General features: G+C 51.7%; 6 protein-coding genes across 6 annotated transcripts; 4 read left to right on the plus strand and 2 right to left on the minus strand.

Moving 5' to 3' along the window:
• Positions 1-30: 30 nt before the first annotated feature.
• On the minus strand, positions 31-2,672 carry svf1 (survival factor 1 family protein; the record flags this gene model as incomplete). Its single annotated transcript, XM_748376.2, has 8 exons — positions 31-134; positions 227-286; positions 558-573; positions 628-656; positions 741-1,768; positions 1,825-2,249; positions 2,361-2,576; positions 2,653-2,672. The coding sequence occupies 4 exons, from the start codon at positions 2,670-2,672 to the stop codon at positions 1,239-1,241; spliced, it is 1,191 nt and encodes a 396-aa protein (XP_753469.1). The 3' UTR covers positions 31-134; positions 227-286; positions 558-573; positions 628-656; positions 741-1,238.
• Positions 2,673-2,950: 278 nt separating this feature from the next.
• AFUA_5G11830 (mitochondrial 54S ribosomal protein uL11m) lies at positions 2,951-4,270 on the plus strand. The gene is made up of 3 exons (XM_748375.2): positions 2,951-3,251; positions 3,353-4,005; positions 4,059-4,270. Exons 1-2 carry the CDS (start codon positions 3,123-3,125, stop codon positions 3,683-3,685), a joined length of 462 nt encoding a protein of 153 aa, XP_753468.1. The 5' UTR covers positions 2,951-3,122; the 3' UTR covers positions 3,686-4,005; positions 4,059-4,270.
• Positions 4,271-4,311: 41 nt separating this feature from the next.
• On the plus strand, positions 4,312-9,896 carry AFUA_5G11840 (uncharacterized protein). Its single transcript, XM_077804856.1, has 6 exons — positions 4,312-4,658; positions 4,716-4,764; positions 4,822-6,621; positions 6,685-6,980; positions 7,086-8,427; positions 8,487-9,896. Exons 3-6 carry the CDS (start codon positions 6,570-6,572, stop codon positions 9,251-9,253), a joined length of 2,457 nt encoding a protein of 818 aa, XP_077660992.1. The 5' UTR covers positions 4,312-4,658; positions 4,716-4,764; positions 4,822-6,569; the 3' UTR covers positions 9,254-9,896.
• A 324-nt stretch (positions 9,897-10,220) lies between these two features.
• Positions 10,221-11,257, plus strand: AFUA_5G11850 (putative mitochondrial carrier protein (Pet8); the record flags this gene model as incomplete). The annotated part of the gene is made up of 2 exons (XM_748373.1): positions 10,221-10,277; positions 10,349-11,257. 2 exons carry the CDS (start codon positions 10,221-10,223, stop codon positions 11,255-11,257), a joined length of 966 nt encoding a protein of 321 aa, XP_753466.1.
• Positions 11,258-11,321: 64 nt separating this feature from the next.
• AFUA_5G11860 (cupin domain-containing protein) lies at positions 11,322-12,393 on the minus strand (the record flags this gene model as incomplete). The annotated part of the gene is made up of 2 exons (XM_748372.2): positions 11,497-12,393; positions 11,322-11,438 (listed from the first exon to the last, which is right to left on the minus strand). Exons 1-2 carry the CDS (start codon positions 12,010-12,012, stop codon positions 11,322-11,324), a joined length of 633 nt encoding a protein of 210 aa, XP_753465.1. The 5' UTR covers positions 12,013-12,393.
• Positions 12,394-12,755: 362 nt separating this feature from the next.
• On the plus strand, positions 12,756-16,331 carry AFUA_5G11870 (WD repeat protein; the record flags this gene model as incomplete). Its single annotated transcript, XM_748371.1, has 7 exons — positions 12,756-12,792; positions 12,884-12,962; positions 13,054-14,323; positions 14,376-14,586; positions 14,667-15,625; positions 15,676-15,764; positions 15,821-16,331. 7 exons carry the CDS (start codon positions 12,756-12,758, stop codon positions 16,329-16,331), a joined length of 3,156 nt encoding a protein of 1,051 aa, XP_753464.1.
• Between the last annotated feature and the right edge of the window lie 11 nt (positions 16,332-16,342).

Consider the following 16,342-nt stretch of genomic DNA (forward strand, 5'->3'; position numbering starts at 1 on the left):
TGAAAACTTCTGGGGATAGGTGAAGCTCACTCTTTGCAAGGCGTAGACGACCTTGAGAATCAGACACCCATATTAGTATCCGCTCGCATCGTTCCAGTTCAGCTATCAGAACTCACATCCCGTGTGGTGACGACCTGCGAAAAGATTAGCAAGAGCAAATATAGTCGGTCAGCAGGGAGTATCTCCCACTGCATACAACTGGCAATTAAACCTCCATGCTACTAACCTTCCTATCGTGTCTATGAGTCTTGGAGGACTCTAGGACTTGCACAACTTGGAACAAGATCTACAGATAGGGGGTTAGTACATCTCCTTCTCCTTCACCTGAAGCTCATGACTTGTTCTCCGGGAAAGGTTGAGGTCGTGCTTTCACAGTAGCCCGACGGGAATGAATCTCACCTCACGAAGCCGTCCTCTTATCACAGAGCGTATCTGGGCATAAATGTCCGTTTTCATACGGACTACGCCTCCGCGACGGGCGAGACGGCTGTGATTCCGACGGAGTGGTTTAGAGGGGATGTCTCATGGATATTCTTGTTCTCGGGAGAAGAGCTTACCGGATTGCGGGTTTGGCTAGAGTGTGTGGTTAGTGATTGGAGGTTCTGATTTGGCTTGACGGGGACTTACTGATCCCATTTACGTTGTCACGAAGGAGACTGGGAGGTCATTTTTGGTGAGTATGGTGGAATGTGGTATGGGATGCTGGTCAAGTCCCGGCTGTTGAGATCATAGGTACTTACCGACGCCGCCGGTGGCCTTTTAGAAGGAGGCCTTGAGTATTCGGGTTGGCAGCTAAGTGAGCGACGTCCATTATGATAGTAGTGATTGAAACGTTGTGTATGAATTGTTGTAAAGTCCAGAAAGATGGATATCAGATTGCGTGAGAATGTTGGAAGATAGTTTGCTGAGGAAATCCTATGGTATAAATACTACAAGTTGTGTTAGTTTATTGTTTATTGTGTTGTGCTGCTGGAGATGTCATGAGTTGGGAGAATCACTTACATTCAATAGCACAAACATGAAACCAGCACTGATGTGACTGACCCCTAGATGTTAAGCAGACCGGGGATAATAGCATTGAGGTTTGACAAGTATGAATAGCATTAGAAAAGTCTCTATATGAGTAATTAGGGTCACGCAGGTTGCGTGATTTATGAGTATCAATGAGAATGGGCAAAATAATAGTCAGAACGCCACAGACAATTTCCTGCCAGTGTGCTATATGTACGTAGAGTCATTCATGAGATGAACGTAGCCTCAGAGAACATGGAACCCTCCTCTGAGAACTCCTCAGCGCCGATCTTGAGCTTCAGAGACAGTTTCTCCTGAGGAGAATACTGGCCAATTGTTAGCTTGACAACGCTCCCGCCAGTTGCTAAAGAAAGACTCACCTGGAATATGTACGGCCGTGTCCCAGCAACACTTCCAGCGATGGTCTTGACGAAGCCTGGTACTTCAGCCATGACATCGACGCGGTCCAGCCGGTTACCAAGGGGGCCGTCGAGCTCTGCGTGGACGTCCTTTCCGTCCTTGGACTTACCGTCCCAAACGCACTTAATGGAAGTCGGAGCAGGCCAGTCGCTGTCGGCGTCATGGGCCGACGCCGTGTGGGTAGCCGAGTTCGTTGCGCCGGCATAGATAATCTCATCGTCCTTCACGATGCCACCGACATTGACGACCGTCGAGCCGTACGATGGCGGTGTGGTGTATTCCATCATCACAGCAGAGTATGACGGGGTCTGGAAGTTGATAAAGTTCCATCGTGCAGCTGTTGCCGGCTCAGTATTCTCATTCAACACTTAATACTCGGTGAAGGAAACCCACCAGCGTGATGGGGCTTCATGCCCTGGATAGCATGAATGAACATTCCCCGACCAGTGAGGTCATAGGTCTTCTCCTTCGTCGTGATGGTGCCCTCAACACGGCACCGAGGCCAGAAGGCATGCATCATAGACCCCCAGGGGTTCGCGGGGTCGGTCCCGAAGTAAGATGTACCGTCCTTTCCTACGACAAAACCGGGGGCGGTGCGGGTGAACGTCAGATTCACCAGGCTGTCCTCGTTGACGGCGGATTTGATGGTGTACGCAGTTCCCTCCTCGTTCAGTGTCAAGGCGAGGTTGTCAGCTCCAAAGGAGAGCATGTTCTCATCGAACATGAAGTTGTACAGGGGGTCGGAGTGCCAGATGTGAGGTTGATCGCCTTTGAGGTTAAAGATCTTTGAGTTGAATTGCGCAGTAGTGTGGATTCCTCTACACAAGTGTCAGGTGCCGAGTCAGCCACGATACACAGGGCCCCATTGCAGTGTCGGCAGGCTCAAAATGAGGCCCAAGGATTGCAAGAACCGGAACAGTTTCACTCACGCGATGTTGGAGTAGATGACCTGCACCATCACCACAGTGCCATTGTCGGCCATCACGTAGAAGGTCTCAGTCTCAACATTGGTATACTGATAGGCACGCCACCGCAGGTCGTCCTTGGTCAACTCGGTATAAGGGGTCTGCTGAGCTTGTTGGGCGACAGACTGAATGGCCTCGGGGCCATAGATGGGCTCCTGAGTGCCCGCAACACTTGCAAGGCTAATTAAAGCATGGTCAATCAGTACGGTCGACACTATACATCAGAAAAGAGACAAGACCGGAGAAAATAGCATACGTAGACTTGAGCCAGTTCATGATGGGTAGATAGAGATGATGATTGCAAGTTCGGTGTGAGGGAGGGATGAAGGGAGAGGGAGTGCAACAGTAGCGCGCGGGGCACTAAGGGCGTCGATCAGCTTAACTGCAGCAGCTGTATCGACTTCTGAGGGACCGCAGAGGTGGTGTTGATATTGATATTGACGCTACCGGTGATGACTTCCAACTACTATTCGACTATGACGGCAACATGCTAAGGTGGGACCATCCTACGATCATGATATTTCAACGACATCATCCCATTCAAGAATGATTCCTTTTCCATCGTCTTTTTGTGGCCGGTCGGAAGATGACCCAGAGCGGTAAGAAACTCCGGCCCTGGGGCTTACCTGAATCCGAACAAAACTCGGGCCGCAAATAGTTGGCAGATCACTTCATTTGTGTATACAGACATACCATATTTTCGTCTCTTTGCAGACACACCTTACAATGGCGAAGAAGGCATTGGCCAAAGATCAGATTGTTAAGCTCATTGTCGGAGCTGGACAGGCCAGTCCCAGTCCCCCAGTCGGTCCAGCCCTGGGTAGCAAGGGTGTCAAGAGTATGGATTTCTGCAAGGTACGCTCCTCTCTTCAACATCTGTTTTCTGCTTTAAGACGGATCTGGACCGAAAGGTTGAGCTCGATAATCTTGCTAAACCATTACGCGCCCCAATATAGGAGTTCAATGCCAGAACCGCGCACATCAACCCCGGAGTCCCCATTCCCGCACGAGTCACCGTTCGTCCTGACCGATCCTTTACTTTCGATATTCGAACCCCCACGACGACATATCTCCTCCTGCAGGCTGCGAACGTGGAGCCTCGCAAGAACCGCATCCGGGGAGCCATGAGACCAGGCCACGAGATCATCGGCAAAGTGTCCCTGAAGCATGTGTACGAAATCGCCAAGATCAAGCAGTCCGAGACGAGATTATCGGGGTTGAGTTTGCAAGGACTGTGCAAGAGTATTATGGCGCAGGCAAAGTCGATTGGCATCCAGGTTGTGCCTTGAATAAGCACGTATAAGAGAGAACTGTTTCATCTCAAGAGGATACGTTTGCAATTCGTGCGACTGCAGCCATGCTGTTTTGGATTACGACACCGGCGTTGTTTGGGTTGGGCTTTTACAATGTGTACATTATAGGAATTGCATGCGATATAGAGCGTCGCCAAATACCCACAGCATTTGCGCGCACCGAATAAATTGAGTTGTGGAACTTCAAGACCGGTTGCTGAGAAATAAATGAGCAAGGCCGAATTGACAACGTCTTCCCACGTGAGGGTCCGTTGCTCTGCCTTTGCCTTGTGCTGTCTGACAAGCTTATGAGCGGTGTGAGCAAGGAGATGTCCTTTGGACCATCGCGTTCTGACGAGGTAGTTCATAGCATTGCCGGCACCTTCCGTGAAGCCCACCAGCTCCAAGTGTTAATGGGAGACAGCGTACAGGAAATCCGCCGCGATGCTCAAGAACAATTAATTGATAGTCAGATGTGTTGATGTGCCGACCAGACGAAAGTCATAATTACTCGCCTAGGTATCCAGACAACAAATGTAATTCATCAATAGTGTCCAGTGGTTGCACATCATTATCCCCGAATTCGCTTGGCAAGAATGAAACTACGTAAACCCCCTAGGATTGTTGTCTTGGCGGATTTCGAATAAAAAGACATGGATGATGCGACAAGCAGATCCCTAGTTGAGAGTTCATGAGAGTTGTGATTGCTCTCGTCTACTACCAAAGTTCTGAATCGATGAGTACGACTACAAGCCGGCAGTTCCCAAGCCGGAAGAAGTCTCCCTACCCCAGCATTCTTTACCCCATCGTACCTCTACTGTTCTGGAATTTGCAGACAATTGCTGAGGAATTGCCTCCATGTGCATTGGGCTGCATTTGGACATCCCTTACTCCGTAGAGTGTATGCTCATCCTTCAAGAAACATGAGTCGAGCCCTTTTCAGCAGCTCCAGGACATTCGAGTCAGACTCGTAAGTACTGTACTTCCTAGCTCTCCACTCTTGATAGACTGACTTCCCCAAAAATAGCAGTCTCGAAAGTGAAAGCTAGAACAATTGATCATCCACTGCGGAGTGAGTGAGTTCCTCTCTTGTCCATATCATCCTAGGTGATCTCCATGCTAACCGCATTCAGTAATGTCATAGAAATGGTCTTGGCATCCTAATCAGGACTAGTTCTTCTGGCCATGTCACCTACCCCACCATATCTTTTGTTACCGTATTGGAGCTGCAAATGGATTGCTGGGGCATCTAACCATGCAGGTAGTTGTACATAACCTAACTCGGGCACTCTGATACAAAGCCGTAGTCTGGAGGGTATCCTCAAATCAGACGTGGAAACAAATGAGCAGATGATTAACCCGGATGAGATGCTCGACCCTTATATGGGAGATTACCGTCCAAACCAGGTCAGGAAGGGTAGGTAGGTACCCCGTACGGAGTACGGGGTACAGAGGTACCTGTACCTTGCCCTTGGCTGTCTTCGTTCAAATTAGCCCGCTGCAATGCACGATCCTTATCTACCCAGTAGTGATTCATTGAATCAACGCCAACACAGTCCAGAAAAATCTAGCGGGGTAGAAAACAGCCATCCCGGTCTCCGCCTGTGCGGGATTGGACCGATTTCGTCTTCGGAAAGGATGGTACCTAGTCGGCTTCCAATCGTGGGCCTGGGTGGTTGGCTGCAGCCTGCACGGATTGACGGCATCCGTCAGATTTCCCCAGCTACTGAATGGGACTGGTTCTTGTCTTGGGGTTCTTGGACTCGACTAAGATAGGGGCAGCTGACCTCGAACATGTAGGCCTTGGTAGTCTCCACGTAATATTCTTCATCAGGTGTATAGAACAGAGTTGAGTATCTGCTTGCGTCATACAAGTTGAACAGACTTCTTCCTCCCTGTTCTCCGCAATAATTCGAGTATTGTTATATTAGTAACAATTCTCTTCTGTTGCAAGACCTGTACTTAGCATGAGGAAAAGACCTTTCAGATATTCGCTCTACCAGCTTATAACAGTACATCTGAAGGAAGGAGGATATCCGCATATGAGCATACGGTCTCCTGGTACTTGGGCCAAACAAAGCTGAAAGAGGATGATATTTTCCTTGCCGAGTCCCAGGCCATCATATAGATAATATGACAGCTAACTAGCATATTAGTCTTTATAAAAATAAAATCAGTGATGTCTTGTCTCCGCATAGTAACAGTAATTTTGGAGTAAGTACATACAAACAGAGGCGCAGGTCCAGCCCACCTTTCCTGTCGTTCCGTCGCCGCTATTGCCGCCGCCGTCCAAGCCCAGAGTTGACGGACTCTTTGAAAGTGGCACCAAAACTCTCTCTATCCAACGTTCTTACTTACTCTCCTCCCTCTCTTCATTCTACATTCTCCATTCTCCATTTCAGCGTTTATTCGTCCAGGGTAGACAGTTCTATTTTACCCAGCAACTACGACTTGTGGATCTTCCTATCTTAATCCCTCCTCTTATCTACCCAGTCCTGCTACTTTCAAACTCACTGTCACCTTTCTTTCCAGACTTGTTCGATTCTTTATCTTCTTCTTTTAATGCAGAGCAGTGGCGATCAATATTTATTCCATCCCGTTAACTAAGCCCCCAACTGGGACGGTTGAGTTACAATCGGTCTTCGCCAGAAGTTTTTGCTCCGTCTTCCCATACGAGATTTTCCTCCCCGCGCTCACTCCTTACAAATCCTACGTTATCAAGCGCTCTACGTCCTGTGCATGTTGACCCCGCAGGCACAGTCTACAGTCGCGGCAGGAATTACGATCTGAACGACAAGGATTTGCCGTTTCAAAGTTTAATCCAACAGGTTCGCAACTGCGGAGGGGCATGCGTTCCACAACGTGGTTTTGACGAGTCCGTATGACGTCTGGAGCGACCGAGTTTGCCGGTACAACCAAAAACATGGGTCCCAGTAAGCAATGCTCTACCTTTTCGCCTGCAACCCATTCTCTAACGCAGTCAACTTCAATATTAGCATCTCAGTCAGGTCAGGAGCACACCCCGATGGCAACTGGCCAGACCATGGGGACATCCAACAGTGAACATATGGCCAAGGTACAACCGGGTCAGGTCCGGTTTTCCACCATCACCGAGGAAATCGAGCCGCCTGACTCGTCAAACACTCCTCAATCACCCGAACAAGAGTCTGCGATACCTCCAAAGGAGAACGATGACCTACAAAGACTAGCAGAGAGCCTCCAAAGCTCTCAGTTGCAGGAGACTCGGTTGCGAAACTTTTCTTACGACCCCGTTTCTCTTCCTTCGTCAAGGGTATGTACATGGCATGCGATCGGTCAATGGTGGCTTTCGCGATATTCTAGTATCGCTCTACGGAGCCGACCAGTCGAAATAGACTAACACTGCGTCGCTTCACAGGTCGCGTCTCGAGAGTCAAGCGATCGCAGCGCTCGGGAACCTAATGGCTCCTCGTTGCCGTCTCCTCGTGCTTCTCCGATGCAATCGCCTCCCCTTACCCCTGCAGCTACTAATTCTCGTGAAGCCACACATCAAGGCGTTCCTCCAAACACCAATGTCACGAAAAGAACTGCTGTTGCAGCCATGACTCCGCAAACGTCGCCTCCAGTAGTGGCTGAGAAAAAAGGGGTACCGCAGAGCGCTCCCTCGTCTCGGCCGTCTTCCACCGACCAACTGTCCAAGCAGGTTGATGTTTCGAAAACGTCGTCTCATCCTTTGAACGGGCCCAAGCATCGGGCGCAATTCTTCCTCGGTCCCGGGGCTGAACCAAGCTCGCAGGAGGAGAGTCCGCCAATGACGCCACGAGATTATACCCCGCCAGGCGCCATAACACCTGTGGGAGAGCCGAACGACCCGTATGCCCGCAGCAAGCGACCGCCTCAAGCTAAGAACCTTGCCCAGATCGATCAACGATTCATCTTTGGAGGCCGTGACTCCAAACGCCGAAGCCACACCACGCCAACTTTCGGTCGTCCCGGAACCCCCCGCTCCTCCAGTGCTGGCGATTTGAAATCTAGCGACAAGCGGGGCGGTATCTTCGGCAGCAAGAAAGATCTACGACAGAGCGACAGCGGTGAAAACAAACATCATCATGGCCACATGGCGGAGCTCAAGCGATTCTTCAAGATGGGACACCACAAACATAAGCGAGGCGATTCTCCCTCATCTCTTCCGAAGCGGTCGAGCCGCTCGTCTGGAAAGAGCACGCAGTCGGAAACCGTTCCTTTCGCCGATGACCATGGGCTCAACACCAAGTACGGAAAGCTCGGGAAAGTTCTGGGTTCCGGAGCCGGCGGTTCTGTTCGGTTATTGAAGCGCAACAGTGATGGAGTGACTTTCGCCGTGAAACAATTCCGAGACCGGCATTCCTGGGAGACAATGAAGGAATATTCCAAGAAGGTGACGGCGGAGTTCTGTATTGGGTCAACCCTGCACCACGGCAACATCATCGAGACGCTCGATATCATTCAGGAGGGCGATCACTGGTACGAGGTTATGGAATATGCGCCCTATGACTTGTTTGCGATCGTCATGACCGGGAAAATGTCCAAGGACGAAATCGCATGCTCTTTCAAGCAGATCCTGAGCGGTGTGGCCTACTTGCACGGCATGGGACTGGCACATCGGGATTTGAAGTTGGATAACGTAGTGGTTAATGAGCACGGTATCATGAAACTCATCGATTTCGGCAGCGCGGTTGTCTTCCGATATCCCTTTGAGAATGACATTGTTCCCGCTTCTGGTGAGTTATTCCACCGCGGATCTCGTACTTGGTCCTAGCTAACTTGTTTTGTGCTACAGGTATTGTGGGATCCGACCCCTACTTGGCACCAGAGGTGTACGACGAAAAGAAGTATGACCCGCGTCCTACCGATATATGGTCGTTGGCTATTATCTTCTGCTGCATGACACTGCGTCGATTTCCGTGGAAGCAACCCCGTGTCAGCGACAACTCCTATAGGCTCTTTGTCTCAACACCCACGCCAGGAACTCCTGTTCCGGATGCTGATCCGAAGCGTCACCGCGCCATTAAATCAGCACCAGACCTGTCGTCTCTTGATAACGAGGGCAAACCGGCGCAACCTGCAGAGGAGAAGAACGGATTAAGTGAGCCTTCGGCACAATCGGACTCGGAAAAGAAACAAGCCCCAACCACCTCCACGACGAGTGACGAGAATCGCCCTCCTGAGAGTCCTAAAGATAAGGTCAGCGGCAACCTCAGCAAACCGACTCGAACAACCAGCAAGGAAGCGCCGCCTCTCCCAGCTTCAGCGCAGTCATCTAGCCAGCGTCAGGAGGTCATCAAGGGTCCTTGGAGGCTCCTGCGTATCTTGCCGCGCGAAAGCCGATATATCATTGGCCGCATGCTCAAAGTGAATGTGAAGGAGCGGGCCACTCTGGAAGAGGTTTTGACCGATGAGTGGGTACGCAACATCCAAGCTTGCCGGCAGGAGGTCACAGGCGAGGTTATCAAAGCTTGCAACCATACTCATGTCCTGGAGCCCCCTTCGCCATCGCAGCCGGTTCAGAGCAAAGCCAACAACAAGCCCAATAACAGGGCCAAATAGGTCTCCCCTACAAAATGATTCTGGACCTTACAGGTGAAACCGATTGCTACCGATTTTTGGATACGATCTATCTCTACCACCATCCATCTTTCCTCCTTTTGATTCGCTTGGCCTTTACGATAGCCCAGGGCCTCCCAACTGAAACTCTATGGACTTCACTTGCTATGGCACCAGGTGGAGCTAATACATCCTTTTGTTTGCCGTTGCCACGTCCTTCATCTCTGAATGCGTGACTGTGCTACGGAGCTTATCATACTTCTCATCCCCTTAACCATACTTATCCGTTCTATGTATCATTGTATTGTTGATCTCAGCGTTGGAAAGAGGGCTTTGTGATTATGTTTACCAGGCGTTGTGGTTTCTTCTTCTTGGGGTGGACTGTTGAAGCAACATCCGTCTCGTGCAATAGATGTTTATTCGGTAGAGTTTATTTTTCATTATTCTCTTTGATCGTCGTCGTCAAACCGAGGTCGTGAAGGGGCTTGTTAGAGTGTGTCTGGTTTTCGCCAGGAATTACTGTCATTCTGTTTATATTACCAGTCTCTAATTGTGCATTCTATAGAGACAAAAGGGTTCCAGTAGATATCATAATTCAACAAGTATACCAAAAAAGTGAAGGCTATGACCTCTTGAACGAATGGTGATGGATGATGACCTTCCAAACTTCCAAATCGGCTGTTGACGTAGTCGGCGGAGATAGCGGACTTTATGCCAACTCCCACTGTGGGCGATTATCGGAGATGGGCGAAATCTGGAGCTTCATTTCGACACGGACAACCTCGGTGTCTGCTTCCTGCAGCATTACAACCTGTTCACAGTTTCTTTTCACCTATTATCCTCAATTCGCTTCGTACAATACCCTTCCATAGATTGATTAGACAATTGCACTGCACAAACGTCACTTTGGTACGACATGTTGAGGTAGAACGTGACGCAGACAATTAAAACCTGAAGTTTCGTTCTCCCCATGGCCCAGCAATCGGAAGCGGAGCCATTGGTCTCCCTATGGACGAGATCCCTGATTGTAAGGCTGGATTTTTTCTATCAATGTCTCCGGTGGCTGTACTAACTTCTTCCCTTACCCTGCGCCTCTAGTCTGGAGCAGTAGCCGGCCTCACAGTCGATTGCTCGCTGTATCCCCTCGACACAATCAAAACTCGTCTACAAAAAGCTAGACATCATGCTCCAAGCACACCAGGGTCCACCCTGTCGCTAAGACAAACCATCCGCGGCATCTACGCGGGTCTCCCGTCGGTGCTGTTCGGCTCCGCCCCCTCCGCGGCATCCTTCTTCATCGTCTACGACGGCGTCAAACGCTCTCTCCTTCCTCCCGCTGGCTCCGACACGGCCGCAACTCGCTCCCGCATCGTCATCACACACTCACTCGCCTCCTCGATGGGCGAAATCGCTGCATGCGCCGTGCGGGTTCCGACAGAGGTGGTCAAGCAGCGGGCACAGGCCGGTCTTTTCGGGGGATCTAGTCTCCTCGCGCTCAAGGATATCCTGGCGCTGCGGCACCCGGACCCGACGGGCATTGCGAAGCGCGGGTACGGGCAGGTTATCCGCGAGATGTACCGCGGGGCGGGGATCACGATCGCGCGGGAGATCCCCTTCACGGTGCTGCAGTTTACCATGTGGGAGTCGATGAAGGAGGCATATGCCAAGCGCATGCTGGTGCCATCGACGCGGGAGTCGGGCGCCGTGAGTCAGATTCCTGCGTCGACGAGCGCGATGTTTGGGAGTGTTGCGGGGGCCATTGCGGCGGGGCTGACCACGCCGTTGGATGTTATTAAGACGCGGGTGATGCTGGCGCGGCGGGGCGAGGGGGGGGACGCTCGCGTGCGCATCCGCGACGTCGTGCAGGAGATCTCTGGGGAAGGATTCGGGGCGTTCTGGCGCGGGATGGGGCCGCGAGTGGCATGGATTGGAATTGGAGGCGCGGTGTTCCTGGGGAGTTACCAGTGGGCGTGGAATACGCTCGAGCGGAGGAGAGAGGGACAATAGAATGTATCTCTATATCTACCCGACGTGTATATATGGCAAATGTATGTACAGCTAGACGCAGACGTCATCCATCCTTTAACAGCCAGCTCAGCGCTCGGCACTGCTCGTCCGGTAGCAGCCTCTCCATCGTCTGGGGGCTCAGGAACTCGTGATCCTCGAATGCAAACCCGGGGACAACGGTCTGGCATGTCAGTATCCCTCTCTGTCTGCCTGGGTATTTGACGGTCAGTCACACTTACCTCTGTGATCAACAGCCCCCCGCTCCCCCCATCCCCGCTCTCCGAGGAGTCATCAGGCAACAGATAACACGCTTTATACTTTCCCCCCTCTACAACCCACTGCATCTTCTCCCCCTTGTCTAGATCCGGACCGACCACGAACGACGTAACAGGCGCAGTGCCATTGTCGGTCGCCGAATCCGCGTGGATAATGACATACCGCGCCCGACCACGGTGGAGGGCGTGGATTGTGCGGCTGCGGTTCAGGTGGAAGACGCAGGTTGGGGAGTCGGGGTTGAGATGGTAGTAGATTGATGAGGAGAGGGAGCGGGTGTCGTTTTGGTCTGTGTTGTGTGGATTGGGGATGGCGAGCGGGTGACGGTCTGTTTCGGCGTAGTAACCTCCTTCTGGGTGAGGCTGGAGATGGAGGGTTTGGAGGATTGTTTGGATGGATGGGGATTTGGATTCGGGGATGGGTTTGGGGCTGGTGGGAGATGGGTGATAGAATGGTTGAATGGAGGGGATGGGGATGTCCATGGTATTTCGGGAACTTGTATACGTCGTAGATGGATTGTGGTAGAGAGAGATGTGTATCTAGGTGTTTGTTCGTTTCTACCGAGTAGATACAAGATAAAATTGTATCATGTCGGAGCCACACAGCGCCATCAGGATGATATCAGGGTGGATACCATGTTGGAGATCATGACAATGACAGGTTGTTGAGCCAATTGACGTTGAACCGAACCCGAGATAAGACTACCTGTTGATGTTGATGTTGATGTTGATGTTGTATGTGCATGGAGACTTAGCATTCTAATTTCTGGCGTCCTGGCTACAAAAACATAGGTACTTCCTCCGGACACAGACATATTAAGAACCACTTATCGAACGCTTCTCCTCCTCCTCCTCCTCCTCCTCCTCCTCCTCTCTTTCTCTTCAGTCTAGTCTCAGTTCATTACTCCTCTTCTCTGCATCTTCCCTCTCTTTCCGTCTTTTGAATTGTGCTACTTGACCATTGAGCTAACTTTCATTCTTTCTCTGTCACTGTTATCATCATCATCATCATCATCATCATCATCATCATCTATGCCCTTGAATGCAATCAAAATCCTCGTACCCCACATCCTCTGCACTCCTTTTGTGATCGTCCCCCCCAGCTGTCCGGCGGATCACCACCACTACTAAATCACTCCGCAATCCGTATCGTCTCCCCCCGTCTCCGCAGCATTTCTCCTTGCCTTTCATCACCCGTCTAGTGCATTGGTCTGCCTCTCCGCTGCATGGCACGGAAACCAAGTCATCAGAGGGTCACTTATGGTATGTTCTTTCCCTCATCCTAGCTGTTTCTACCCTCTGACCTGTTTTCGCATTGCGACCCCCCGCGGCTTATCTGACGGCGGCTGTTTAGTGCTCCCTCTGCCTGATGCGCCGGGTGGTCACCGACTCGGAGTAAATAGCTTGACTGTTGATGAAGACAATTCTATTTTGTGAGTACTCCCTGTCTACTGCCTATGATGCTTGATTCAAAGTCGGCCGCTGGTTTTTGTACGCTGTATAGCTGACTGCTGCCTTCCCAAGGTATTCCGCTGGCCGCGATGGAGTGATCTGCGCATGGGATCTCAACCTCCCTCTCTCCGCATCCAAATCCTCTCCAGCTCTAGGCGCTCAGAAGTCAGGACCGACTACCTTCAGACATCAAGTGCAAGCGCACAGCCATTGGATAAATGACATCGTCTTAACGCAGAATAATACGGCCCTCGTTTCGGCTTCATCCGATACCACCGTGAGACTCTGGCGACCACACTCGGAATCCACCGAGCTGCCATCACCCATCGGCAAACATGCAGATTACGTCAAGGCCCTTGCGACGCCCGGAGGGCACTCAAGTTGGGTGGCCTCGGGAGGACTCGATCATAAGCTTCACCTGTGGGATCTGAATGGTGGCGGCGAGCTTCTTAGCATCGATGCCTGCGGAGGCGAGAGCACGGCCAAGGGTTCTGTTTATGCGCTGGGGGCAGTCTCATCGGTCCTCGCCAGCGGTGGCCCGGAGAGCGTGGTCAGAGTCTGGGATCCGAAATCTGGAAAGCCGATCACGAAATTTGTGGGCCACACAGACAACATCCGAGACATCTTGATTACTCGAGACGGAGATAGGATCATGACGGCCTCGTCCGACCAAACGATCAAGATCTGGTCTCTCACTGCAGGAAGATGCATGCACACCTTGACGATGCACAACGACAGCGTCTGGTCGCTCTACTCCAGCCATCCCCAGCTATCCGTCTTCTATTCGAGCGACCGTTCTGGCTTGGTTGCCAAGACTGACACAAGGCACTGCTCGGACGTGGATCAGGGCATTTGTGTCGCAGCGTTGCAGGAAAACGACGGCGTCGTGAATGTGGTCGCTGCCGGTGACTACATCTGGACCGCCACCCCGAAGTCCAGCATCAACCGCTGGTACGATGTCGATACCACTGCCGAGATTGAGTCTCCCTCGTCGAGGGACCCCGCAGACTCTGACGCAGCTAAACCTGAGGAGTCGTCGGTGCGGAAAGGTCGGCGAACAAAGATCCCGTACGAGTCAATCCTACTGTTGACAAGCACATCGACCTTCCCCAAGTCACAAGTACCAGAAGGCACATCTGAGGGTCTGCCGACCAACGGACAACAGCGCTCACCCGATCCGACCTTGGACGACGATCTGGACCTCAATCTACCAGTGTACTCCTTACCCGACGAGACGATAGAGGGGCAACATGGTTTGATTAAGCATTTCATGCTGAACGACAGAAAGCGCACGCTTACGCAAGATTCCGCCGGTGAGGTCGTTCTTTGGGATCTTCTGAAGGTGATATTTCTCTCTCGCCATCCCTCCATAAGGTTTCTTCTGACCCTTGCAGTGCAAACCAATACAATCTTTCGGCAAGCGCCATATGGACGACGTCGCATCGGAGATCAATACTACAGAGAGCATCGCTCACTGGTGCACGATCGACATTAGGACAGGCCGGTTATCGGTCATCCTAGAGCTCAATCGCTGCTTTGACGCCGAGGTCTACGCGGACGAGGCTGACCTCCATGATTACTCCCAGATCCGGGAAGATCAAAGAAGTGGGTGACTTTCCCTTCCCTCGAACCGTCGAGTATTCGATTTCTCGGACCTCCTGTCTGATCTGGCTGATCTTGAACAGTAAATCTGGGAAAATGGGTTCTCCGTTGGCTTTTTGCTCCCCTAGTGGACGAAGAGATCAAGCGAGATGAGCAGTACCGTGCGTCGGCCATTGCAAAGGCCGAAGAGTTGGCCAGACAGACCATGTCGAGCGTCACCGCACCAGTGGACATTCCATCACCGAATGCAAAGAATCTAGGAATCCAGATTCCGTATGATCCATCGTCTCTGTCCATGCGCCCTGGAAATGAATCGTTTGGAAGCCCTACGGCGCCTGGTTTTGGAATCCATCTGGCCACCACTCCAGGTTCTCTGACGTCTTCCATGCTCAATACTTCCAACAATCACTTTGGCACCTCGCCGGGTGATGTCGGTGACCATCTGGCGTCCCCTCATCCCGACGTGGTAAGGAATTCCATGTCCGACAAATCCGATTATTTCTCGTCCCCGAGACAACAAGGCTCAAATGCGGTGGATGCGACGACCCCTGGAGATCCTACTCCAACTGCTCTGCCCCAATCACCCGCCGAGCCTGATAAAGAGGAGAGGAAGAGAACTGGATCGATCTTTGGGAAGAAATTCCGGATGGAATTCCCCAAGAAGTTGGGTAGGACGTCCTCAGAGGTCAAGCCTCAGGTGCAGGAGGAGAAGGCAGAGGAGCCCGAAGAACCCTCGGCAGTCAAAGAAGAGAAAGTCTTCGATAGCAATCTGTGCGGTTTCATCGAGAGAATTCGTCATGAATACGATGAATTCCTCGCGGCGAACCCGGGACAGGAGCTCGTGTCAGCCATCACGCCAAGTCCCGATAACGAGACCCCAATGCTAGATATCCCACCTCGTACTGCCGTTATCATTCAGGAGGAATCGGGAGATACCGCTGTGGCCTCGGATCTCTACAGAGGCAGTGTTGGTAGCATTGGCCAGGAAGTTGACCGGCTTGAGAAGTCCATACCCATGTGGCTGGCTGAACTACTCTTAAAGGTGAGATTTCTTCAGCCTTTCGAATTTGAACTATGGCTAACTCTTGGCAGAACCAAGTCCCTGCCAAGGAACCCGTCAAAATCGCCTTTATGCTGAAACCGTATGACGACCTGCTGCCGCCCGTATCCAAGCCAGATCCGTATGTGCCATTTCGGGGATTCTGTCGTGCTTCTGCTAACAATCTACCCATTCTAGGTCGGTTCCAAACGGTAACGGTGTCAACAATTCTCGTCTGAATGCGAACCGTATGCTGCGTGCGAAGAAGATTCTCGCTTACGTGGCGGAAAGAATCGACCCTTCATACTCCGAAGACCCGCAGGAAGGCGCACTGAAGCCGGAAGAGTATCTGGAGCTCTACTGCCAGAAGATGGTGTGTACCGCGTCGACGCAAGACGACCTCGTATCGTTTGCTAACTTGAACCAGCTCATCCCACCCAATATGACTCTGGCGACCATCCGTGCTCATATCTGGCGATCATCAGGCGATATGGTTCTATACTACAGAGCCAACGGAAAGAAAGAGATACCAATGCCCGGGTCAGGTAGAGAAGGCGACCAAGGCAGTCAGTCGGCCGACGCAACAAATACGCCACATCTGTCGGAGACAGCAGGCATGGCGAACGGGGATGGAGGAAGTGCTCAGCCCAGCAGCGTCCATTCTCAGTCAGCGTCTGGATCTGCTTCGGTGTCTATCCAAAACTCGTGAACTCCACGCAC

Source organism: Aspergillus fumigatus, chromosome 5 (assembly GCF_000002655.1).
Source record: "Aspergillus fumigatus Af293 chromosome 5, whole genome shotgun sequence".
Taxonomy (NCBI): domain Eukaryota; kingdom Fungi; phylum Ascomycota; class Eurotiomycetes; order Eurotiales; family Aspergillaceae; genus Aspergillus; species Aspergillus fumigatus.